Below are 27145 nucleotides of genomic sequence, written 5' to 3'. Positions count from 1 at the left end.
ACATGTACACCGCTGCTTCATTCAATAGGGGGACTCAAGGACCATTGATATCATGATCCTTGGCAGTCCCAGTAGTGGGACTCCCAGTGATCATACATTTATCATGTATCCTATGGATGCAGTAGATGATGACTGTATCCAATGGGAAAACCCCTTTAAGGAAAAGGTAAACCACAATCTTGTACGAGCAGTTCTCTGGGTAACAAAAATGTATAAATGTATTATTATAGACATACCCCATACACCAGCTCCCCCACCATGCCGTTCCATGCTTTCATGTCTGAATCACGTGCGCCATACTTTCCATCCTTTACGATCTCTAGTTTGTACTTGAATCCCACATGCTTGGCAACTTCTTGGGCTAGTTCCACGCAGTAACCCTCAAACTTATCATTGCCTTCAAATTCATCAGCGTTCTTTTTGTACATCACATATGGTGCCTCCTAATGGGAACAGACAAAGGGACAACAATATTTGGTTAGACGTACCACTGTTTCATAGGCCATGCTGGTTTTGCCACTCAGCTTTCAGGGGTTTTCCCGGCAAATACTATTGATGACTTTTCCTCAGGATAGGGTGCCAATAGTTGATCAGCTGGTGTCTAAGCAAGCTGATCAGATTGGATGCCCTCAGTCAGCGCCACAACACACACAACAGCTGTGCCTGCAATTACCAGCACCGGCCACTACTCAGGGATCAGAGCTAACTGCTTCTGCCCATACCTCTATGTGTTATGGCACTTACAGCAGGAGCCCGATCAGCTGATCTACCGGAGTCTCAAGCGGTGGACCCAGCCAATAAATAGTATTTGTCCCGAAAACCCCTTTTATTCAAGTGCAATGCCATTATATCCACCGAATAGTCTTCCAAAAATGTCCATCAGGAAATTAAAATTTGCATGTTACCATATATACCTCTTTCATGTGTACTTCCTGTTTTTCACATGCCACACTTCCCTACAGCCTTGAACCCTTAGAAGGAAGACTATATAAATTCACAAGGATTTTTTCATGCTACTTTTCCCATCAGACTCACTTGGCATCGTGGAGGATTGTAACAATGCCAGCTAGACATAAGATAGCAGAACCTGACTTTACCCATAGCATTAACCTTTCCTTGATACTAACAGTGTCTCCCAGGATTCAGATACTCCCAGGTCTTACAGTAGGACCAAATTATGACAGTAGGACAGTTGAACAAGCAGTAACATGAAGCATGTATCAACACTAGTAGGTAAGAAAAGGCAATAACAGGAGCTTACAATAGATGACAGGAACAGAATGGTGATGGTAATTACATGATGTATCAGATAATGGAGCAGATGGAGAACAGATAATAACAAAGTGACAGTAAGTAACTCTAACTCTCCCTAAGTCTTCCCGTAATTGATCCCTGAAACTGATCCTAACTCCAGACACCACTGTCCCTGAGTATCCCTCAATATATTCCTAAAGGAAACCCAATATGAAACACTGAACTTGACAATCAATGTGTGGGTAGAGACAAGAAAACCAAAACCTCGGCAGAACTGAACCAAGAAGAAAGACAAGAATTATACAAAATGGAAAAAAGCAACAACAAACAAAAAGACTTGAATATAAATACTGTAACTAATGGAACAAATTACTTTGTCAAGAGGCAAGCTAGACTAGGAACAAGATACTAGAAGAATACAAGGGATATGGGATAATAATGCACATAGCATACGCTATAACCAGCAATAAACTGCAAAAGCGTGGAAAATTTAAAAAGAGCCTAGTCAATTAGGAATTTCTCTCGAAATAAGGCTGGGCTGCTATTGAGACATAGACTGCAGTGTCAATATACAGTGATATGTAGAAACTGTAGAAGAAAAACACTGCAACGTTTTTAACTAAACCCTATTGCAAAAAATGATTGTCAGCCCAAACGATATGCAGTTAATTAAAAAAAATTGCCCCCAAAGATGTCCATGGCCTATATAACTTCATCCCTGCCCAGACAAAATCCTGTCAAACATGTAAGAACATAATATTGATACTTCAGGCTTACAGTACGGCCCAAATGTGATGTGAATGGAACTTAACAGGTCAGAGCGTTTTTAATTATGGTCCTATTTTGCGCATTGTGTGGCATATATCAGGTGCAATTGTGCCCACTTGTTCAGAATATAAAACCCGAATTGTTAGTTCCAGTCACACACTTGCTGCCTATGATGTCTACAGGTGACAGCTGAGCAATTCATCAGAATTGCAAACTGTCAGGCTGTGAAATATTTTTTTTAAGTTGGAGCTAATCACTAACTTTTTTTGTGCTCATTTTTTTTTCCTTTACTTTGGAAAAAAATCCCCTGAGCTGTCTGTTGTCATTACCTTGTTGTCAAAGGACATAAATCATCTGCAGATATCAGTAAGTGTCGGTATCTCTGGGCATTTGGGCAGAGTAATCTATACTGGCTATAAGAGATGCTATCTCACTGTACTGCTGGGAGATAAGCCCTCATCTGTATGCGCCGGGCCATGGCTTTAGTAGTGGTTCGTGTACCGAAAGCTTATACTCTTTAAAACGTGTTATTAGATGTGGTAAATAGTAACATATCAGTTAATAACACGGCGGTAGAATACACAGGTATCCTCTAAAGCTAGCCATACACATTAGGTAGAAGTAGGATGAGAGTTGAGTTCATATTGGCCATCATAGTCATTTAACCCCATTTCCTTCATCTGCTGAGGGGACTCATGAGCCAAACCTGCTCTATACATGCAACTACCAGTATCGGTGATAACTCGGACCGCAGTAGTTAACCTTTTAGATGCCACTGTCAGTTACGACAAACAGGATTTAAAAGGCCTGAAGAGGAAAGGGGATCCCCTCTATCACCTGAACAGTTCCCCCACAACAAAATTGCAGGCTGCAGTTTGGGTGTCAGAGCAGCCTGGGGCCTTGTGAAAGCCACCAGGGTTGCCATGAAATTTTTGCCTATTAAGTTGTACCTGTGGCATGTACAGATGAGGAGCCCACAGCTGAGGAGATAGCGGGGTAGAGTTTGGGCCTTGTCACAGGGCTCTACCATCTCCCACCCTGAGGGTAGCGCTGGATCCATCCAAGTTATCGTTGGGGGGGACTTTTTTATGGGGGTAACCCAATACGTGGTTTACCTTAAACAGTCATGTCACGGGTGACGCCGCCTTTCCTTCCTCTGCGGTGATGATGAAATAAATGATCCACACTCACAGTGGAACTTTTAGAAGCAAAGCCCGAAACGGTCGGCAGTGCTTCTTTACTTGAAAACTATTTACAGTCCAACAGTAGAAATACACGCCAGCAGGAAAAATGGTGCAGGATCACAAAGTGGTGTGACAGGGAGGAAATCACAGGATATCAGAAGAGGCTACAGTCCTAGTTATCTGCAGGGTTCTGTTCCTGGTACAAACTCCTTTTACTCTCACCAGCTCTCTACCGATCGGCACTCACATTTAGCAGGCACTCCACACTGCGGTGGCGGTTCTACTCTCACTCTTCTCCTCAGTGGTTCAGAATACCACTGGCATCTCCTGGGTAAAGCAGGCCCAGGGAAGGCTGGGGATACCTTTCAGTCTCTTCCATTCCGGCCCACACAGAACTGAAGGTGTCTGTGTGGCTCACTTGCAGCTCCTCCAAAGCGCTTCTCACATTAGCAAGACTGGAACAGAATGACCCTTGCACACACTTTGCAATCACATATATGTAGCACGATCACATGACAGACAACAAGATACATTTTCCAGACATCCCGCATACCAGATAGTTAACCCATTCAGTGCTACAGATATGCAATACACATCATATTCATGCAACAGGAAAGACACTGACAACACATAGGCATGAGACAAATGCATTTATACATTATGGAGGGGCCCTGTTAACTCCGGGCCACTACACATGGCTTATAGATTGCCTGCAGAAATACAATATACTGCAAAATTGAAGCATTGCAGTGTATTGTATAAGCAATCTAAAGAAGATAAGCAAAAGCAAGATTAACCCCTTAGTGACAGCCATGGTGTTTTTACGTCTTGCCGCTGCAGGATGCGTATGAAGGGAGATCGCGGGGTGATCTCTCTTCATACATCCCTGGTGCCGGCTGTTTTTTACAGCTGACACCCGGCGACAATAGCCCCAATAAGCCATGCAGCAGTGGCATTTAAATCCCCCGAACGATGTAGGACAGAAAGTGCATGTGCACCAGGCCTAATGGCAGCGACACTTTTCAATTATATCTGCATCCTCAGGATACGAATGCAGCTGAAAAGTATTGAGGAACTTAAAAAAAATAATAAAAAAAGACACTTATCTGTCTCTGCTGCTTCAGTATCCACTCACTTCTCATGTGCCTGTTGAAGCACAGGACTGCTGTAGCCAATCACCAGTGACAGTAACCATTAAGGCCAGTGATTGGCTGCCAAAGTCACATGCTTAGACAGGCACATGACTGCTGAACCCAGAGGTGAGTGGAGACGGACGTGAAGCCTGCAGACTGCTGGGCCTGAGTTAGATACATATGATTGTTTTTTTGTCACAAAAAGGATCAGGGACAGAGGGGGGTGGGGTGACAACAGAGGGACCAAGGCAACAATAGAGGAAGAGGGGTGGCTCTTTTTAATACCCATGCACTATTGGAGTACTAAAATGTCCCTGGCACCTGCAACAGGTTTAAATTTCTAAATTGGTACCTGTTGCCAATTTTCTGTATTATATAGAGGGGTTCCTTAATTTGGACAGCCCTTTTTTATCAGAAGCATTCCTTAGCAATAAACCAATTTTTGACTAACTGTGATATTTCTGAACTTTACCCAAGATAGGCAACCAATGATGTATTTGTAAGAGAAGTAAATCCCAGGTTGTTTGTTTTTCTTTAGAAAGAAATTGTTAATTTGTCCTGTTTATTTAAATTTTTGGTAACTGTTCCTTTAAGAGAAGCACAGGAACCTATTGGGCTGGCGCTCACAACAGGGGGCGGTGCTTCAGAGTTGATAAAAGAGGGACTCTGCAAAGTAGAGTGTGTATGACAAAGTAGTTTTGTCTGATTTGCTGAAGGGAGTGATTGTAAAAACTTCCGATGGGCCACCGGGGTCCGTTATTGATAGGAAAACAAGATAGTCGAGCACCACACAAATATCTTCTCACCCAATATGGGTGAACCAATGCAGAAACCCCATACAATAAGCTATGAACCAAAGCTCAAACGAAGTCCTGTATATCCGTGCAAGAAGTGGCAGCATACATGGTGTAATATAAAATCACCAATCCTTTATTGACTCCATGTAGAGAAGAGACAACATTTCAACCCTTCCAGGTCTTTGTCAAGTCTTACACAGTGGTTCGTTATTGAGTGACGAATACGTGGGAAGTATCAAGGGTTATCAAGTTGAGGCTTGGAAGTGACACAAGCCATCACTGCCTCCGTTTGCCAGTTACCACCACACTTGGGGACTGAGTCTACTTGACTGTGTACACTTGCTGAGGAATAAAGAAGTTAGTGTTGGGAGCATATGGTCTCCACCATCTTGGATGGTTACTCATCACTTGGTGTCTGGTTAAGGCTATGTCCGAGCTTTCCACCTGCGGTTTCTGGCACCTACCGCGGCCCTCACCAGTAAGGCATACGCTAAATCTGCTTGAAGGGCCCACTGCCAGGGAACCTTTAGAATCGAAGGTTTAGACGATCAACAAGATAACTTAGTCAGGTTGGTATAATGAATCGGTGTCACCGAGGCCGGCAGTATTGGCGCCATGGGTACAAATCAAGACAACATGTTGGAACATGTTCATTATTTACCTGACACTTTAAAAGATCTTTCTAGGTGGACCCTCAATGATATTTCTAGCTTCTAAGAAGTTGCTACTGATGTTTAAGTTTAGATACCTCCCCTATCTAACAATTTACATCTCTTTGATAATGGATGCAATGGATTCTTAAGGCTGTTTTACTAGAATTACAAGTTATTCCCCATCTACAGCATAGGGGGATAACTTAGAGTCTCACCGGTAAATGGGTACACTGGATCCCCATTCTCAAAATCGGAGGAGATCCCATCAGTGTGACTCCCAACGACCAGCAAGTTATTCCCTCTGCCGTGGATAGAGGATAACTTGTATTTTGGTACAACTCTTTTTTCCAATCCAATTTTTGCATCCTGGTTTTCCTAGGGGGCTTACTCTTTTTCTGCTGTTATACAACGGCGCTATCTGCTGGCTAAAGCCAGTACTGCATGAGGTGACACGTTGGATAGGCTCCGACAGCAGAGAGGCTGGCAATATACAGTAAGAGAACCCCGACGGACGTCATCCAACATCGGAGCTGTACAGCCTTAAATCATAATGTCTTCAGAGGTCAGACAGTGGATTGGAAAGGGTTAAAGGGGTTTTTCAATCATGAAATGTTTTGCCATGTTTATTGTGAAAAGATAACATTGATGCGGGTCCTACTACTGAAAAGATTCAAATGATATGGCCATTTCTTAAATGCCAGGACCTCTTCATTCAGGACATCAGGCCATATTCAGACATTTGCATAAATCTGGTTCACCGAACATTTGCAACAAAGTATACTACAAATCATTTAAATGGACTTTTTTAACTTTTTAACATTATTTCACTTCGGACTTGGAGACATAAAAATATTCCACCTATTCCCTTCTGCTGATGTACCGGCCAACGCGCTGGCGCACATGCGCAGTACAGAGGACGATGCGCCGTCGCTATGGCGATGATGCGGCTCCCACAACCATTCTGCAATGATGATTGCAGAATGGCTGCAGGACGGACGGTTTCCATTGACTCCAATGGAAGCCAGCTGTGTGTAGCTCGCACAAAATCGCAGCATGCTGCGATTTCTCCCCTGCAATCAATTTCAGCTTGTGAGCAGGAAATCTCGTTTTCTCCCAGCATGCTATGGGATGGATTTGCTGCAGAATCCGGAGGCGGGTTTTGCAGTGCAAATCTGCTCATGCACAGGAGAGCTTAGGGGCCTCTCACACATGAACACGGCAAAGTGCCGCAATTTTACTTTAGTTTTTGGCTGCAGCTCCCTGCGGCCGACAGGATGTTTTAGAGCACCCCATCATTGTGATGGGTGATGAGGTACGCTAAACGGCCAAAGACAGAGCAGACAGTGCCCAAAAGTTGCGTCCCTTTTTCTCTCTCGTAATGGGCTTCTCAAGAGTCCTCACCCGCTCACCAGTAATGTAGCCTCTGGCAGCTTTGAACGAGGAGGCTGAATGTTTGTATTCATCTAACATATACCTTGTTTCCCCGAAAATAAGACAGTGTCTTATATTAATTTTGGTTCAAAAACGTTTAACTTTTTAACGTGTATAGCTGCCTGGACACGATTTAAATTGACTTTTTTAATTAACTGTTAACAGGGCTTAATTTTGGAGTAGGGCTTATATTTCAAGCATCCTCAAAAAGCCTGAAAAATCATTTTGCATCCTCACAAATTCTGGAAAAATCATGCTATGTCTTATTTTCAGGGTATGTCTTATTTTCAGGGAAACAGGGTAACATCTGTCTCATTGAGGAGCTCCCGGTTGCAGAGATAATCCTGCTCACTGCAGTTTCTCTCACATCAGTGAGTATCCCTTAGGCCGGCTGCACACGGCCAAATTTACATTGCAGAATCCAGATTCCGCAGCAAATATCTGCCATAGCATGCTATGTAAAAGCGGGTTTTCATGCCCACAAGCGGAAATTAATAGCGATTTACCGCTTCTGGGGTGAAAACTGTAGTATGCTCTATTTTGAGCTGGATTCCATGCGTCAATGGAAGCTGTCCATGCCACAACCCTTCAGCAATCATCATTAAGAAAAGGCAGCGGGACCTGCGTCATTGCCTAGCGCCGGCCGGCACATCCATTGTACAGAAGGAAAAGCATGCGGACAGGTACATGGAGTCACCGGCCGGGCATTGGTTCAGATACTGCTGCGGGATCTGACCTGGTCATGTGCATTTAGCCTTACCCCTCACTCCACAGCAATACAGCACAGACTCAGAGGAGTATCCCCAGCTCCTCACACTGCAGCATAGCTGCACAGATTCAGGGGAGTATCCCCAGCTCCTCACACTGCAGCATAGCCTCAGACTGCCTACTCCCTGACTCTTCATCCTGCTGAGCTCTGTTCCTCATTCCCTCCCCTCTTTAAAGTCACAGTAGTTAAAAAATTACTGACACAGCAGAACATCAAATGAACAAGAAAACAGTCAGCAACAACCATCCCCCCCCTCCCCCTTACACATACGTACCAATATAGTAGTGACAATATATGTCCTGTTTTGCACTCCTATTGTTTCATTTCCAGCTTGGGCATCAGTAGCCAGCGGGATTAGTTTATCATCTTCATTCCACGTAGCGATCTGTTAATTAGGAAAGGAAATGTGTTACCCATATATGGCGGCTTTATATAGTTCTGGACCATTAAGCATGCAATTAAATATTCTCATGATAACATACGACTCTATTATTGTAAGTTTGGATTTTCCACAGCAGGTAAGACTGAAGGGAGAAGAGAAAAAAAAAACCCGTTGAGATTTATGGCATGGGGTAATAAATCAGAGTTTCCCAGTCGGTTTGGAGCTGTGTAGTGACAGTGTATTGAGTGTGGGCGTCTTTTACAAGAGGATTTAAAACTGTCAGTCAGTGGCAGCAGCTCCGGCTGTCAAGGGCCATTAACCAGAGTGAGAACTCATATTTCCGAATAATCTTATAGACGCCCCACGCTGTTTAAAATGTTATTGGGATTTAAAAGGACTTCAGTCTATCAAGTTTAACTTCAACCGGATCTCATTTTGGTTGATTTAATTATATTCCTTATAAGATGTGTTGCTGGTATCACCAGTCTTGAGATGTGATTAGCTGGGATATAGAAGTCTCGGGCAGAAATGGTCATTGACAATGACATATAGTTATCCAAACAAATTGGTTACCCTTTGGGCCAGGGGCGTAGCTAAAGGCTCAGGAGCTCGGGTGCAAAAGTTCAGCTCGGGCCCCCTCCCATCTGTACCCGTACCCATACCTAAACCGTGCTGCATACAGCTGCAAAACGAATTTACAAACATGATCTTGCTCCTTGGCGTTAGCTTTCCAAATATGATTCATTTCCTGGGCTACATGAATGTTTGTTTGTAGCCCCTTAGGCTATGTCCAGGCTTTTTTTATTGCACTTTTGAACCACAATTAGAATCACAATTGCAGTTTTGCATGCAGTATTTAAAACCTCACATACATTTAAACAATACATGCCTTATTTTAAATGACATGCAGGTTTTTTAATGCGCTCTTTAATTCTGTATAAAGTGTGTCATTTACAGGAGATACCCAGGTTATACCAGCATGGTCCGTATCACTAAATACATGATGTATAACTTATACCAGCTGTACATATGTAATTATATACAGGAGATACCCAGGTTATACCAGCATGCTCCATATCACTATATACATGGTGTATAACTTATACCATACATAACTGTACATATATAATTATATACAGGAGATACCCAGGTTATACCAGCATGGTCCATATCACTATGAATAGGATGTATAACGCATACCAGCTGAACATATATAATTATATACACAAGATACCCAGGTTATACCAGCATGGTCCATATCACTATATACATGATGTATAACTTATACCATACATAACTGTACATATATAATTATATACAGGAGATACCCAGGTTATACCAGCATGGTCCATATCACTATGAATAGGATGTATAACGCATATAAGCTGAACATATATAATTATATACAGGAGATACCCAGGCTATACCAGCATGGTCCATATCACTATGAATAGGATGTATAACGCATACAAGCTGTACATATATAATTATATACAGGAGATACCCAGGTTATACCAGCATATTCTATATCACCATATACAGAGAGATGTATAATATACCAGCTGTACATTTATAATTATATATAGAAGATACCCAGGTTATACCAACATGGTCTATATCACTAACTTATACCAGCTGTATATATATATATATATATATATATATACTGTATATATATATATATATATATATATATATATATATATATATATACTCTAAGGGGCTGGGTCACAATTGTGACCCCTAGCGGTACATCAAAGCTTTAGGCAGTTTGGACTGCTTGTGGTAATGCAATGGGGGTCTTTGCTGAGGGGTCCCCAAGCTGCTACTAACACAAAAAGTCCCAGTTGTATGACTGCTGACGCTGCACTGGGCCAAGGTGCGGTACCTGAAGGTGTGAACAGGTGCTTATCCGGAAATGTAGGGGAGGTCAGGGGTGGCGGCACAATAGCAATAAAGAGGTCCAGGCAGAAGGTCAGGGCAGACAGCAAGAATAACATAGTCCAGTCATCAGAGCCAATGTCTGGGAGCGCAGAAGTCAGAGTAGTCGTGGATCAGGCAGGTGTCAAAACCAGAATATACACAAACAGGGGCTTCACTACAAATAGCCATTTGAGATCAATTGCTTGGGCATCGACTCTAAAGGATGGATGTCCAATATAGCGGGCGCAAGAATGGGATTACCGGGAGACAGGTCTAAGGAGTGCACACTGGCCCTTTAAGAGAGAATGTGGGAATGCACGCAGGTCTGACGAGCAGACATCAGGGATGCAGAGGAGCATAGCATGCAGGATGACAGCGCCCAGTGACAGGTGAAGCAGGGGAGAAGTGGCGATGCAGCGTCACTCCATAAGAGTAAACCTTGGTGTGCATTTGTATAGAATGACGAAAATGGAGATATGGTATGAGTCTATAGAAGACTGTGGGTTCCACATATACATTTGCAATTTTTTTCAATTAAGGTGACCCTCTGGTTCTGGAACAAAATTTTGTCCTGGGGCTGGATAAAGCTGTTAACTAGCTGCTGTTGGTCTTCTGCGCTCATGCCCCTCTGATTCACTGGTTCTTGGTTCTGTTTTCAGCTCACCGAAATACCTGATGCCATCTTCAGACTACCTTATCCCCATGATACACTGCTAGGGTCAAACTACTAATAAACTACATCTGCTCTCTGATTGGCCAGTACCGATCATGTAAGATCATCAAAACAAGATCCTGAACTGGCAGATCAGAGTGACATCGGCAGAGAAGAACGACACTCTTTCCACGTGGAACGCAGGACTCAATTTTGTTCCAAAGCTGGAGAGTTGCCTTAAATTTGGCTACTGTTAAGTCAAACCATTGCAATCGTAGTCCCAGATTGTCACCCCATCCCCAGCTGCTGCCGTAGGCACCTGCCCTCTGCTAGCTTGTTCTTAATATAGCCCTGAGAATAACAGGATTTCCAAAAAGATAGCCCATCACTAGGCTAAAGCTTATTGCCTTTCCTGTCCCCTTAACATCAAGGCCAGGTTTTCACTGCCAAGCTTGTGGGGTTTTCTCATGCAGCGATGTGCAGAGTATACAAAGGATGGTGTGATCAAGGAAAAACATCCAGCCAAAGGGGATCCTGTGGAAGTAAGAAAACTCAACAACAAAAGGGGTCAGAGGAGGATGTCAAGAATAATTCTGATGAACAGGCAGTGCACAAGCAAGCAAACTGCACCTAAATACAATGCTGGTGCTCCAACTAACATGTCTGAACACACAACTAGCCATTCCTTTAGCACAGATGGGCTATAACAGTGGACGACCGGTTCGGGTACAATAATTATCTAAGAGAAATAGAAATACAAGACTCCAGGAGGCAAAACAGTACAATAATTGGATCATTGAGCAGTGGGAAAGCATCGCCTGGTCAGATGAATCCAGATCACTATACTGATGGGAGGTCAGAATTTGGTGCAAGCAGCATGAATCGATGAACCCTTCCTGTCAGGTGTCAACAGTTCAAACTGGTGGAGGTGGAGTAATGGTGGGGGAAGTGTTTTCTAGGCACAACTGGGGTACAATATTCTTGCAGAACGATTTCAGCATCCAGTTGAATCTATGCCACAATGAATTACTGTGCTTCTGAAGACCAAAGAAGGTCAAATATGATATTAAAGGGGTTGTCCCGCGCCGAAACGTTTTTTTTTTCAATAGGCCCCCCGTTCGGCGCGAGACAAACCCAATGCATGGGTTAAAAAAAACAAAACGTTTAGTACTTACCCGAATCCCCGCGCTGCGGCGACTTCTTCCTTACCTTAGCAAGATGGCCGCTGAGATCTTCACCCACGATGCACCGCGGGTCTTCTCCCATGGTGCACCGTGGGCTTTGTGCGGTCCATTGCCGATTCCAGCCTCCTGATTGGCTGGAATTGGCACACGTGACGGGGCGGGGCTACGAGGACCAGCTCTCCGGCACGAGCGGCCCCATTCACCAGGGAGAAGACCGGACTGCGCAAGCGTGTCTAATCGGGCGATTAGACGCTGAAATTAGACGGATCCATGGCGACGGGGACGCTAGCAACGGAGCAGGTAAGTGAATAACTTCTGTATGGCTCATAATTAATGCACGATGTATATTACAAAGTGCATTAATATGGCCATACAGAAGTGCTGAACCCCACTTGCTTTCGCGGGACAACCCCTTTAAGGCTTCATTCACACGGGTAATGCATTCTTACGTTGGCCGCATCGCGGGTGTAAAAGGCATGAACAAGAAAAATCCACGACCAAGTCGCGGCTGAATTCGCGTTTTCTCATCCATTCACACGGCCGGGTGTAACGTATATATGCCGTAGCCCAGAATTCTATTGGCCGGCATAAATCTTCTGAAATACTTCTAATGGCTCAATAGAGCCAGCTGACATGGTTTAGCAGCGCTAGCTGCTGCTAAACTCCCTCTCCCTTTGCCGGCAGCTCCCATAGAAGCCTATGGGAGCTGCCAGTTGATCGCGGCCAAAAGATAGGGCAAAACCTATCTTTTCCGGACGTATCAAAACATGTGCCGGCGTATTCGGCCGCCAATGTCCTATCTTCACTGGCCGGGCGCTTTTACACAGCTAATCCGCCATCTGAATGAATACATTGGAATCCAATGCTTCCGATGGTCACGATTTTTTAGCGTGACTAAATTAACTGCGTAAAGACGCTTGTATGAATGAGGCCTAAATGCTTGTCTCTAACAAAGCAGCCATTCAGTGTCTATTATGCTCGGTCCACTCTTCTGGTGGACATAAGCAATAAGATATAGTATCGTCTTATCATTAAAGCAGACATTGAGTTGTTAAGACACCTCCATATTCTGCTGCAAGTCATTTAGAGCAAAAATTGCATCACTGGTGACAAGACAGAGGATGAAGATTGGAATGAGGTCCTCATCTCTGCTGCCTTGGGATTCTGCTTCCCTAAGGGTGTCATAGCCCCTGAGGGTGGAGAGAAAAAAACCTTTCCATGGTTCATAATTACAGCACAAACTGTACAATCCAGAATAAACTCTTCACTTTACGCAAAGAGTACAAAGTACAATCTCGTTAATGGGGGAAGATGACCACAACAGAAGAAATAGCACTCGGTTCGCCGGGATAAGATATCGCGTGCATGTTCAGGAAACGATGCAGACGAAGGAGTGACAAAAGTGCACATTATTAATTTGTGAACCAAGAACTGACAATAGGCAATATGAAATAACAAGAAACCAATTTAGCTTTTACCTGAAGTTGACTACTGCTACCGTAAATCTTGGGGTTAATAGTACTTTGTGCACTATAGGGAAATAGCAAGACTTTTTATACTTACATGCTCTCATGATCCAACATGCAAAATCTGACTCTTTTCAGAGTCCCATGCGGATGCTCGCTTATACAAGTCTATGAGAGAGCATGCGCACAGGACTCTGAAAAGAGGCAGATTTTCGCACCACTTGCCGATTTCAAAGGGGGACACCACTGGCAGGAGTGGGTGAGTCAGTTTCTCTGATGCATATTGCATCCGTCCGTGTAAATATGGTCTTACTTTGTTTATGGTGTTACGGTGATGTGACAGGTTACCTTTAAATAAATATTGTATATTTTTGCTGCTCCATCTGCTGCGTCGTATCCTGAATCTGAGTCGAAACACCTCACCTGCGACACAAAATCACCACAAGACACAAGGGCTGGACAATCATCGGAAGGATTAGCGCCTTTGTGTGGAGGCTGAAGGCGCAAGATCAGATGACTCTAATGCGATGTGAAAGCCTTATTGTGTAGGCAGCTTGCAATCACTTTCTGTTAGCCTTTGCTATAAGGAGATGCTGACTCTCCATCCTCTGAGCCTTACAGAGTGACCGAGCAGTGTCACAGAGAATAAAGTACAGGTGACAAAGTGCAGAGCCCGTAGTGTTCATAGATGGAAGCCATAGGGGACAGAATTAAGATTTGCAAATCAATGGAAAGTCCGCCCTTTCTACTGCTCATTGGCACGGAGTCCATGCTGTGTAGTGTGCAGGCTATTGGCTAATTCTGTTTGATGTAGCATACACTATAGATGAAGAAGAGCTGAATTTGTCATTCAACTGTTACTTTTAGGTATTGCGATTTCTATATAGAAAAAACAATCATACATCATGATATCCTTGATGGTGGAATTTTCAGCCAATTGTAAAAGCTTCTTCAGGGTGCAATCACACGGGTGAGAAAATGGCGCACGTTTTGCGAGACGGTAATGTCGCAGCATGGTCTATCTTCGTCCGAGTCTCACACAAGATTGGAACGTGTAGATGCGCGGTCTCCCACACACAACACAGCACATGGACGGAGTGACTGTGTGATGCGAGTCAGGCCCAAGAATATCAGGCGTAACTCACTCTTGTTCGTGTGAATACATCATAAGGGCTCAGTCACACGGGCGTTTGTAACAGACGTTTTTCCGCATGTCAAAAAATTCTGTTGCATCCAGGGGTTTCACCTTGCGCTCACTGGGGCTGGCAGCAGCAGCATCGACCCCATTGAGAATATATACTGAAGATGGTGATCCTCTGTCACAGCTGTGGCAAAGGAGAACGATGTTCTCCCATTGAATTCAATGGAGCCGGCAATACAACCGGCTCCATTGAAAGCAATGGGCTGCCGGCCAGCGCTGTGGTAATTTTAAAATCCCCGCCTGCTGAATGGGCTGCCTCTGATTGGCTGAGCACTGTGACCAATCAGAGGCAGCGCTGTATAAAAAAATTGCACCGGAAAAAATAGCACGGCACTGCTGTCGGCACTACTGTCCTGAAAATCATCCCTAGCTGTAAAAAAAGGTAATATATGTATATATTCACCTAGAAGAGTCATCCAGCTCTTCTCTCCAGCACAGCAGTTTTCTTCTGTGTTCTGCAGGCCAGAGGTTGAAAAATCCAGGCCCCCAGAAAGTGCTGGTGTCGTTGGTTGAGCGCTCAGCCAATCACAGGCAGTGCTGAGCCATTGAATGACAGCTGAGCGCTGCCTGTGATTACAGGCAGCACTCACACATCCGTGAATTCAATGAATTGAATTTAATGGTAATTGTGTATGAGCTGCGGGTCAGATCGCCTCCATTGACCTTAATGGAGGCAGTCCGCGTGAAATCCGCGTCAAAATAGAGCATGCTGTGATTTTTCCTACACTCGAGGAATATGCAATTTGTGTCCACGTGTGTAGTCAAAAAAGCGAATTTACATGCAGGGACATCATCTAGGGTTTTTACACTGGCTGCCGCAGTTGCCTGCGTTTTGTGAACCGGTGTCCTATAATTTTCACCGCAGGCATTTTTCCCCATGTTAAATTCGTACGTGTGACTGCTGCCATTGAAAAGCATTGGTTCTATCTAGTGCGTTTTTCGTTTTACGCGCGGAAAAACACACGTTAAAATGCCTGTGTGACTGAGCCCTTGTAACAGTGTTTTAAGCACACTTTTTTCCTTATGAGTCGCAATACCTGACATAACCTATGGACAAGGGTGGCACTGTTTCTGGGAAAAAAGCAGTCAATCACTATTTTCTAATCCAGCAAAAACACTTTAAAAGGTTATTCCCATTTAATAAATTGCTAGAAGACTTCAAGGATATTCCATAAATTAAGATCAGTGGTGGGCCGAACCTCTTGGACCCTCATCAATCCTGAGAATGAAGGGGTATAGCATTGCGGCTCCTTCCCCGTCTTTCCCTGCACAATGGCGCAATTTTAATGAATGGAGGCGGCTGCAATTCCCTGTATAGCCAACTTGGAAATACAGTGATGGGGCTATAGAGAATCAGTGGGGTCCAGAAGAATATGCTATCCCTTTATAAATCAATATGCAAGGCCTGGGCCTAAGGGGGCATTTGAGACGCAGGGGATTCCCCTTGGTGGTCTGAATCCCCATACACTACAGTATGTCTCATAAAACAACCACAGGTTGGTGTCTTTGCCCTTCGCTCTATGGTTCCTTAAACACGGCAGACAAAAGAGCAAAGACAGCTCCGAGCATTTTCTATTTCCCCTCTTTGGACTTCCCTACTCATTAAGTCATGCTTCTGATTTCCTCTAATGAAGAACTTGCATGACTCTCATTAAAATGTTAATCAACTCAGAGTGGATAATTTGTGGAATTCGTAATTTGAGGTAAAGAGTGTAAAGGATTTCTTCTTTTCGTAGAAGCTTGCCATGTATGATCTGTGGGGTCCGGGTCCTATGGAATACCTGCTGAACTCACCTGCCTCGGCTGCTTAAGGGACTCTCACACGGGACAGAATTGTCCAGAAGACGCAGCGCAGATGCCGAATTGGTCAATTAGTGACGATTTTGTAGCGTTTCTAACCGCAGAATACGTTCTGCAGAACATCTATTATTTGCGTTCTTTCTGTAGACTGTAATTGCGGAATTGCATCTCCTGCATGTTCGAAATCTGCAGCAACAGTTCTGCAAGATGACCTTAATTGCGCAGCAGAAAGCTTTCTCGCCGCAGAATTTAATATTGCGATTTCCAAAGAAAGACGCGCACGTGTTAACAGGCGTGGAAGTCAAGCCCCATTGGAATAACATTGGGATGCAGAAATGTCCGCGCAGAGTCATTCTATCCATAAGGGCTCCTTCACACCGGCGATCACGATATTGCCATGAGAAAATCGCGGCATAAATCGCAATTTTTCTCATAAGATGCTTTTTTTTTTTTTGCAAAAACAGTTCTTTTTCTTCAGTCCAAAAGCTGGCCATCTGGGCGGTCAGCGGATCACATTATAGTCAATGGGGTCTGCCCAATGCTGTTCAGTTCCGTCAGGAGACTGAACCGTTCGGCTGTGCTACGTTGCCAACCCGGTGGGCAGGGGCATAGCTAAGGGCTCCTGCGCCTGGGTGCAGTTTGGACCCCCTTGGTGCACCGTACAATGACTACATAATATCACCATACTGTCACTGGATAATACCACCATACCATTGCTGAATAAAAAACGATTCTGAAATTATAAGCATACTGGACCATTACCAATAAACTGGGACTATGACCCCCCCCCCGCCAATAATATACTATGACCCCCCCTATATCCGCTCTTATAGACTGAGAAGCCACTGTGTCACCTCTTTATATACTATGACCCCTATACCCACACTCCTGTATCCTATGACCCTACCTGTATCCCCTCTCCTATATACTATGACACTCCTGTATACCCCCAATGTCTCACTCCTATATACTATAGCATGATGCCAATATGTCCCCTCCTATATTCTATAGCCCCACACTTCAATATACTGTGACTCAGTATATAGAAGTTGGGAGCACAGCAGGTCCTAATTCATAGGATTGGAAGCACAGGGAATCAGAGTATATTATAAAGAAGGGGGAGCAGGGGGAAAATATTGTGGTATATAGAAGTAGGACATAGGAGACTCACAGTATAAAGGAGGCACCCACAAGGGATAGTAGTATGACTATGTAGTTTAGAGTGGTGTGTTTGGTGCTCACCTGTAGATATCCCCACTGAGTCTCCTCCATCTCTCGCTGGTCCCAATGATCAGTTCTGGGTGCCCCTCCTGGTGTAACAGGCAGGTGGGCACTGCTGGTTGCACTCAGGGTGGTCATAAAGCTGCAGCAAGGTCCTGATGCAGCTTCACTCCACTCCTAGTGCTGCTCCACTGCTCGGACCAGTGCTGCACAGGAGGCAGTGAAGGGGAACAATGGCCAGCGTCTGGTTGGTACAAGGAGCGCAGCTTCTCTCCAGGCTTCCATCCCATTTCTGTACAGGAAGTGCGAGATCCAGTGGGAGGACTGTGCTATACAGTGAGAAGCGCTCGGTCCCTGCTTCTGCCTATGTGTGTAGAAATTAAAGTAACTTCTGCGTGAACTGGAATGGCGGGAAGTTGTGATAACCGGTATTGTGGCAAGGGGACTCTTTGGGCCCCTAGGTTCTGGGGCTGGGTTGTAACTGTGACACCTGCAACACCTATAGCTACGCCACTGCTGGTGGGGTATCCTATGGAAAGCTTTACAGAGCGTGTCCGCGGGTGATTTATTGCCCACAGATCATTGCCCGTATACAGGCAGCCATAAACTACATCCCCAGACGCCTGAAAAGTCCAAGATGACAAATGGTAATTTTTCTTCTGTCTCACTCATTCTGTGGGAAATATGTAAAATTGCAATAAAAATTATTCAATTATTCCAATTGTAAATTAGGTTTATTTTCCAAATTTACAAACTTTCAGCTGTTTGAAAAAAAAAAAGAGATCAAAGAGGAACATTTTAAATAGCTCAATGCAACTAATACAACCCTCCCCTAGAAGGAGTTGTCAGAATAGAAACTTTCTCTGTGTGATTGTAACATTGATAGAGGTAAGTAATTATAATATATAACATTTGCCATATATAACAGACACAGTGTAACCAGCTTCCATTTTACAGTGAATCTGGATCACATTTATATGCCTATATACCACAGAGGTTATATAGCTGTATGGTGTGAAAGCTTGTATACCAGCAGTAGAGAGGGGCGAGTATACTCGCTAAGGCACATTACTCGAGCGAGTAGTGCCATAGCCGAGTATCCCCCCGCTCGTCTTTAAAGATTCGGGGGTCGGTGGGGGAGAGTGGGGAGGAAAGGAGGGGAGATCTCTCTCCCTCTTTTCCCCCACTTCCCCTCGCTCCCCGCCACAACTCACCTGTCACCCACACCGGCCCCCGAATCTTTAGAGACGAGCGGGGAGATACTCGGCTAAGGCACTACTCGCTCGAGTAATGTGCCTTAGCGAGTATACTCGCTCATCTCTAACCAGCAGAGAACTTAAACGGGGCTCAATTGGAGGAAGCAGAGAAAGTTGCTGCATCACATTTATATGCCTATTGAAACGTGGTCTGTACATCGGGAGAGGGTACTTTTTTCTGCTGTCAACCTACTGTATATAGCAGCAAAGCAGACAAACTCCACTTTGACGTGGGGAATATTGCAGTTCTCTATTTGTGGTCTCAGATGTTGTTCAAAGTCACCAGTCCGGCCACTACGAATTATATGAAGACCGTACGCAGATAGCATAGCAATGCGGTTTGAGGAATTCAATTATGCTGCTCGAAACAGCGACAGCTCACAAGCTATACTCCGTGGCCTTCTGTTCCCACATATCGTGCCTCCCAGGGATTGCGGCTTATTTAGTTGGTGGTGATTTTTTGCTAATATAAAACAAAAATAAAATCAAAACTGGGAAACAGCAAATACACGCAGTGTGTGTCAGTGGCCTCAGACCATCAAGCAAAGTCACCCGTCTGGCCACTGGAAATTATTTGCAGGCCTCATTCAGCAAGCAGTGGTTTTCTGCAAACTACAAAATTAGATGATAAATTGTATGAAACTACACTAAGGCCTAATTTCCTCCTCTCCTCTTTCTATGTTATTCCTCTCCTCTTCCTCATCTTCTTCCTCCCCTATACTTCTTCCATGGGTGGAATAATGTATTGGAAAGATGCCCCCCCTTTCTTGCCGAAAGCCACCTTTCCTGCGCTGTTGAGTAATGGCGGACTGGCCTAACAGTTGGAAGATTGGTATCCCTTCTGCCTCTAAAAACAACATGTCATTGTCCCTGAGGCCCTGTAGCATCTGTTCCGACAGAGATGGTCATTCTGATCAGTGCATCATCCCAACTGACCATTTTAGTCGCTTCCTCAAAGCAAGCTAAAACGGCACAAATATCTTTGATCTGCAGCCAATCAACAGGCATCAACTGACCGATCTCCATACAGCATCTGCTAATGGCATATACCATCTGGTACTCCGTGATCCCTCTATGCTGCAGCCTTAGCCTCAGCACCATATGCAACGTGGAATTCCACCATGTAGGCACGTCACAGATGAGAGGCGGCTGGGTGTAAATGCTAAATGTGTGAACGCAGTTTCCTGGCCTTTCCGGCAATGGATGTAAACCTGGGTAATTATATAGGAAGCGCTGCACTACCAGGCTCATCACAAGTGCCAGGCAAGGTATGTGTGTGAGATTGCCGAGACGAAGGGATGCCAGTAGGTTGAGATACACCAACGCATGTTCATGTCGAGAAGCTAGGGGACTTAAATTGTTCTTGTTTGATTGTTTTCTTTACAAACAGCTGAAACTTTGTAAAATTTTGCAAATAAATCTAATTTGCAATCAGGGTTGAATAAATGATTGTGACTGTATGTAGTTTGTCAAACCTTTCCCAGCTCACTATTACAGTTCAAGATACCCGGGGCGGTAGGCAAAAAAAGAATGATGAAAGAGGTAGAAGAATTCTCAAATCACTTGAAGCTCCTTCCAAAAGTACAAAACTAAGGTTGGAGAATCTTCAACTTTCCAGTCTTCGAAGATCAGCACCATGGAGGACTGATATAACTGGCAGTGTATAGTATGTGTAATGCTAGGAGTAGGGGCGTAACTAAAGACTCAGGGGCCCTGATGCAAAGCGTGAGCTGAGGCCCCCCTCTATCTGTACCCGTACCCATAACTAAACCATGCTGCACTGAGACATAACTTGAAGCTTCTGGGCCCCAATGCAAAACCTGTAACAGGGCCCCCAACTATAATGCTTTATTCATAGTACTGGGCTCCCTATATGAAGAAGAGAGGCCTTATGGGCCCCCTAAGGCTCCTGAGCCTGGGTGCAACCGCATCCCCTGCACCCTCTATAGTTACGCCCCTGGCTAGGAGTCTATAAATGGTATAAGATCAGTTCAGATCAAAAACTCACTAGGGCATAATTACTTAGAGCAGTGTTTCATACAACGGTCTAAAGCTACCTTTACACAAGGCAATTACTGCCCAAATAATCATTCGAAAGAGCGTTTTTCATCGATAGTTGTACCGTGTAAACAAAGCCACCGACCGGACACTGAGCAATAATTCACTCGCTTGTCATTTTGTTTCAGCTCACCTAAAAAATAGTCGCTGGTTGAAGTGGCGGAGGCCAACATAAGAAAGCCAAAAGTTACAAATTACGGTATGTGCAATAATTTGTTACTTTTGCACTCCAGAACTTAATATGCCTCATCTTCTTTTACTACCAGTCATACTCTTTCAATTGTTTCCATTATTTTTAACCCCTTAATGGGACTTTCGTGGCATATTCAAACATAGCTGATTTGCTGTGAATTTTCAGCAGCTGAAAAAATCAGTACCAAAATTCATGTCAAAAACAGCCAATATAATGCAGACTTTTCTTTGTAGATTTTGGTGCAGATTTGCGGCTGTTGTTCACCCCTTCAACTCAATTTAAATTGAAGGGGTGAAATCTGCTGTGGATTTGTAATAAAATTTTAGTGCAAATTTTTTTGTAAATCCATAGCAAATCAGCTATATGTGATATTTTATTGCCTTTGCAGAGGTTGATTTAGGCTCTCAAAAATACTATTGTTTGCCCCCTATAGAGTATTATTGTTGTCAGCAGGACATCCCCCTTCACATAGGGAGATGTGCTGCCGAGAATGACCTTTTTTTTGGGTGCACAAAGGAGCCACCAAGCCAACAAATGAGTGCTTACTCATTCATGGCTAGTGACTTATCATTCTAATGCTCAATCACTAGCTGACCAATGAGTAAGCACTCATTTATGATGTTCATTCACGATCATTGGTCCGTGTAAAAGAGCCTTAGTATAATTTATAAAAGTTTGTTTAAATTGGTGGAATGCATTAAAAAAGAAGCAATTTTGTCATACATGTATCTTCATAATAGCCATAAAGACCAATCCACATTTTATATTCTTACTTGTCGGATGCCTTTATGTTTTAACTCCAGTATGTGCAGCGTGTAGTTTGTTCGTCTTCCCTTTTCGTTAAACTGAACGTTTCCGGATAGCCCCTCCAGTCGAACCTTATGGAAAGACATGATACATAACTGAGCATTCTACAATGGTTTTCACGATACCCAATGCAATATACTGCAGTGCAACATAGGGTCCTAGTTAAAGGGGTTATAGGACAATTGCAAGTTAACCCCTATCCACAGGGAATAAGTTGCTGATTGGAGGGGGTCTCACCACTGTGAGCCACGCTAATCTCGAGAAAAGGGGTCCCGTCACTCTGTTCTCCTTACTGCAGTGATGAGGAGACTGAATGGAGGGTGCTTGTACAAGCGCACTAGCATTCCATTCACTTCCATTGGAACTGTGGAGATACCAAAGTTGGCTATTTAAGTCAACCTCATTGAAAAGCATGACCACCCATTTACCTCCATTCGCAGTGATGACACTGCGGGAGAAGAAGCATCCCCCACATTGACAGGCAGTGTAGGACACTGGAGTCCCGTTCTCGAGATCGGTGGGGGTCTCAACAGTGATCAGCACCTTATCCTCTATCTGTAACTTGTAATTGTGGTTCAACCCCTAAATGCTGTTATGGGGGTGTCTGCTCAATCCCCATATTTGCTGTAGCTATTCATCAGAGGTCAGAACCCCTAATAGTGTAACAGTCAGCATGTGTGACCAGCTTATTTTCCTTTTTGCAATGTATTGATACTTGTAGATGAACTTTGTAGAGATCCTAATAACATACTTTTGCATGTACTGTAGCTCCTACATACCTGTTGTAGAGCTCTCTGTATGTCTATTCCTTGCCCCCAGGGAACGGCAGGGTTGGCCAAACAATCTCCAGCATTACCGCGTCTTGAAATGTCTATCCTTTGTTTCCTGAGATTCTGGAAGGCTTCATACATCACACGAACTCCATCATACGTCAGCGCAGAAGTGTACTATACCAACAAAAGAGTAATAAAGACCATATATTACACGGCAAATACAGAAAATAGTGTACATCAACAGAAGCATCAATGGAAAGAATCCAGCTTTAGCACAGAAGAGAGAACAATGGCGCACTGGGACAGAGGAACGGATGCCTTCATCTGGCCTTTATAGACAAACAGCATTACAACCAATAAAGGCCAGATGAAGGCACCAGATCGGAGATGAACCGCGTTGCTTGCAAGGTCTCCTCCAGCCTGATTCCTCCATCCTAGTGCACCATTGCCCTTGTTCCTTCTTCTATGCATTGACTTGAAATTTACTAAAGGAGTCTTCCAGGAGACAAATATCCTTAGCATGACCGACCTTAGCTATATTCAACCCAAGCAGTTGCATCAGCTGATCACTTGCTTGTAGGGAGGCACCAGGCAGATGTAGGCTGGGCCGATCATTCCCCCTTAGGTCTGCCTGACCAGATGATCTTCTTCCTATGTGCAGCAGTGTCTTGTGGAGCAACATAAATCCTCCTCCTGGTTCTGTCTCCTTGACTCTGATGTTACAAGGCACAGCTATCAGCCCTTCGGTTCCTCTGCAACATAATCACTTAGTTCTGCTACTGTATTTATATTATAAGCTTGGTTCTGGGGCTGAATTTATATTAGGGGCTTGGTTCTAGAACAGTAGTTATACTCTGAGCTTGGTTCTGGTACTGTATTTAGGTACTGAGCTTGGTTCTAGGGATGCATTTATGTACTGAGTTTGGTTCTGAGGCTGTATTTATGTTATAAGCTTGGTTCTGCCACTGCATCTGTTATGAGTTTGGTTCCAGGGCTGTATTTATGTTATAAACTTGGTTCTCATATGTATGCATATTATGAGCTTGGTTCTGGGGCTGTATTCATATTTCGAGATTGGTTCTGTGAAGTATTTATTCACTGGGGTGTTCTGGTGTAGAAATGCTATCTTGCTGCTTTCTGCACAGGAAGAATAGAAGCAGACTGCCCATCAGTGCAATATATATAGTTTTTTTATGATGGTGGGTGGGGGGGGGGGGGGGGGTTAAAGGAAAAAATTCTGCTCGGGGACCATCAAATTTAAGACTGCCACTGACCCTTGGGACAGGCCATCAACATTTGATCCAGAAGCAGAATGAAGGCGCTTAAGCTGCAGTATCTGGCATAGTGGTCCATATGGACAAGTCATGTCCGGTCAAATGGGCTATGGGTTAAAAGCAATGGTCTCATTAATGGTGATAAGTTCTAATCACATGATCAAACACATAATCTATGGAAAATACTTAATACAACAAAATACACCTTGCAGAAATCAAGTTGTACAATGACGGCGGCCACATTAAAGCGTTTATGCCTTGTACTCCTCTATGTGACCTTTTATATCTCCGTGTGGACAAACTTCCTCTCTTTGATATTGAAATCAGTCAAGGAATAAGAGCCATTAACCTCTATACTTAAGAGAACAATGTCAAATTACAAGGTTCAACGTGCTTAAGATGCTAAGCAAGAAAAGTCTCTGCGGATTACGTAATTTCCATAAAGTTAGCATCACTTTAAATTAGATAAATGTGCTGAAATGGGGGACGGGGAATCAACACTTAATTCCAAGTATTCATGAACAGGACAGATTAACCCAGTGTTAATTTCTTCCTCTATTTCCGCCTCTGTCATAACTCTAGTCAGTTGATGTTGCCTAACCCATTGGCAACTCCCAATGCTGGATGTATGTAACGACCTCTATTGAGTCTGGCCATTTAAAGGGGTTGTATCCGTAGAATAGGCTATCAATATCTGATCAGTGGGAGTCTGCCACCCAGGATACGCTATAAGCAGCTTTTTGCCAGGCTGGTGCTTTCATGCACTGAGCTGAATTCTGCAGAAAGCAGACAGCTCCGTTCCTACTGCAGTGGCCCAGCTTGGTATTACAGGCAAAGTTCCAATTCACTTCAATGAAAACTTTGCCTGTAATACTAAGCCTAGCCATTACAGTGGGAATGGAGCTGTCTGTTTTCTGTAGAACTCCTTTCAGTACATGATCCCACAAAAAAATAAAGAGATGTACAAAAAAATTGCATCACATGCTCCAATTGGTGTTAGGTACTGAAAGTTGTAAGTAAGCTGCATTAACCCTCCTGTGAACTGTTGTAAAAAAGTAATTTAATCCATTTATGACCTATTCAGATGACAACTTATCCATAGTTAAAAGGTACTGTAGACAACCCCTTTAAGAGGCTGTTGCATTAGGAATTTGTATTGTAAATGCCCTCAACTACTTGCATACATGGTGAATTGATGGCAGACAAACACTGCATGGTCCATCTAGTCTGACGTTATATTATTCCTTATTCTTCTCTTAGGATAGATCTATGCTTATCCCAGAGATGCTTGAGTTTATTTATTGACTTTCTAACCCCACCTGCTGGAAGTTAGTTCCAGGCATCTACTACTCTTTCATTAGAATTTCCTGATGTTGCTTCTGATTTTTTCGCCCCAACTAATCTCACATTGTTCCTCCTTGTTCTACAGTTTAGCTTCCTAATAGAAACATTTCATTCCTTATTTTAAAACTTTCAATCTTGTTTCCTCCAGGCTGTACATGTGCTGCCACTGATAAAATGCAAGTTTCTCCAAAACTACTGCACAGATCCACATAGCAGACATATCACTGCAATCAGAGTGCTTGTCACTACCTTGTGCTGCAAAAGATGGTGACGGAGCCTCTTTAAGTTAACCCTTTCTAATCCAATTTGTATCCTGGTTTTCCTAGGGGGCTTACTCTTTTTCTGCTGTTATACAACGGCACTATATGCTGGCTAAAGCCAGTACTGCATGAGGTGACACGTTGGATAGGCTCCGACAGCAGAGAGGCTGGCAATATACAGTAAGAGAACCCTGATGGACGTCTTCCAACATCGGAGCTGTACAACCTTAAATGATAATGTCTTCAGAGCTCAGACTGTGGATTGGAAAGGGTTAAGTCTTTCCTGATAAGTTTTGTCTTGAGACCTTCCACCTATTTTGTAGCCCATCTTGTAGACTTTTTTTGTTTGTAAATTCTATTTTATTAGAGTCTTTCTGTAGGTGAGGTCTTCAAAACTGAGTACAGTATTCCAGATATGGTGTCACTCTATACAGCGGGATCACAATCTCTCTCTTTCCACTGGTTATACCTTTAGCTATGCAGCCGAGCATCCTACTTGCTTTCTTTGCTACCTGACCGCACTGTGGACTCATTTTGCGGCTGTCAAACATCGGAACTCCTAAATCCTGCTCTTCTGAAGTCCTGGATAACACAGAACAGCCGATATGACACTCAGTCTGAGGATTTCCTTCCCCCCAAGTGCATTATTTTACATTTTGAAACCTGGCTCTGCAGTTTCTATGGTTTGGACCATTTATGTACTAAGGCTAAATCTTTCTCCATGTTCAAGACACTGTCAGGACTGGGGTCCGGGATACAGGAAGTCCCTAAAAACTGCCTACCTACTTGCCCCCCTGGGCTAACTCCCAGGGCGACGGTTCCTGCACTCACTAGGGAAGCGGACACAGGGACAGACAACAAACACAGGGACAAACAAACACTAAGGCAAGTCAGACAATCCGTGTCGGCAACAGGAGGGTACACGGTACAAAAGGGTCAGGCTATAGACAAAGTCGGGTCCAGAAAGCAGAGAGTCAAAACCAGGAGTCAAGCAAAGAAAACGCGGGTGCAGCTGGAAGACCAAACTAACATTGGCAAGGATCAGCACACACAGACAGGTTTAAATGCTATCATAGCTCCCCCCACAGCAGCTGATTGGGGCAGGAGTCTGACAGTAACAGAATATCACACAATCAGAACTGGGGAACAGCCCCCAGCCCTGCAAGACAGGCGAGGCTCAGGATGCAAGCCAGGTTGCCATGGCGGCCAGGACAGCGCCCGTAGCGTCCCTAACAACCTGGCGGCGCGGAGGAGTGTGGCGGCCACCAGGACCGGGGCTCCACTGCGCCACGCGACAGCCACTTGCGTGACAGGACCGGTGGTGAGAGCACGGAGGACCCGCGAGCCACCAGTCCTGACGGA

At 44.1% G+C, this 27145-nt stretch overlaps 1 protein-coding gene across 4 annotated transcripts in view; it reads right to left on the bottom strand.

The window, feature by feature from the left end:
* GRIA1 (glutamate ionotropic receptor AMPA type subunit 1) overlaps nt 1-27145 on the bottom strand; it is a 261991-nt gene that overhangs the window by 67626 nt on the left and 167220 nt on the right. For all 4 annotated transcript variants that reach the window (XM_066590438.1, XM_066590439.1, XM_066590440.1 and 1 more), the window contains exons 7-10: nt 22912-23079; nt 22099-22203; nt 8264-8374; nt 237-443 (exon numbers count right to left, since the gene is read on the bottom strand). In XM_066590438.1, coding sequence (XP_066446535.1) covers nt 237-443; nt 8264-8374; nt 22099-22203; nt 22912-23079 — 591 coding nt within the window. The remainder of the gene's footprint in view (nt 1-236; nt 444-8263; nt 8375-22098; nt 22204-22911; nt 23080-27145) is intronic.

Source organism: Eleutherodactylus coqui, chromosome 2 (genome assembly GCF_035609145.1).
Source record: "Eleutherodactylus coqui strain aEleCoq1 chromosome 2, aEleCoq1.hap1, whole genome shotgun sequence".
Classification (NCBI taxonomy): domain Eukaryota; kingdom Metazoa; phylum Chordata; class Amphibia; order Anura; family Eleutherodactylidae; genus Eleutherodactylus; species Eleutherodactylus coqui.
Note: the sequence above shows the minus strand (reverse complement) of the source record. Positions and strands in the feature narration are given on the sequence as shown.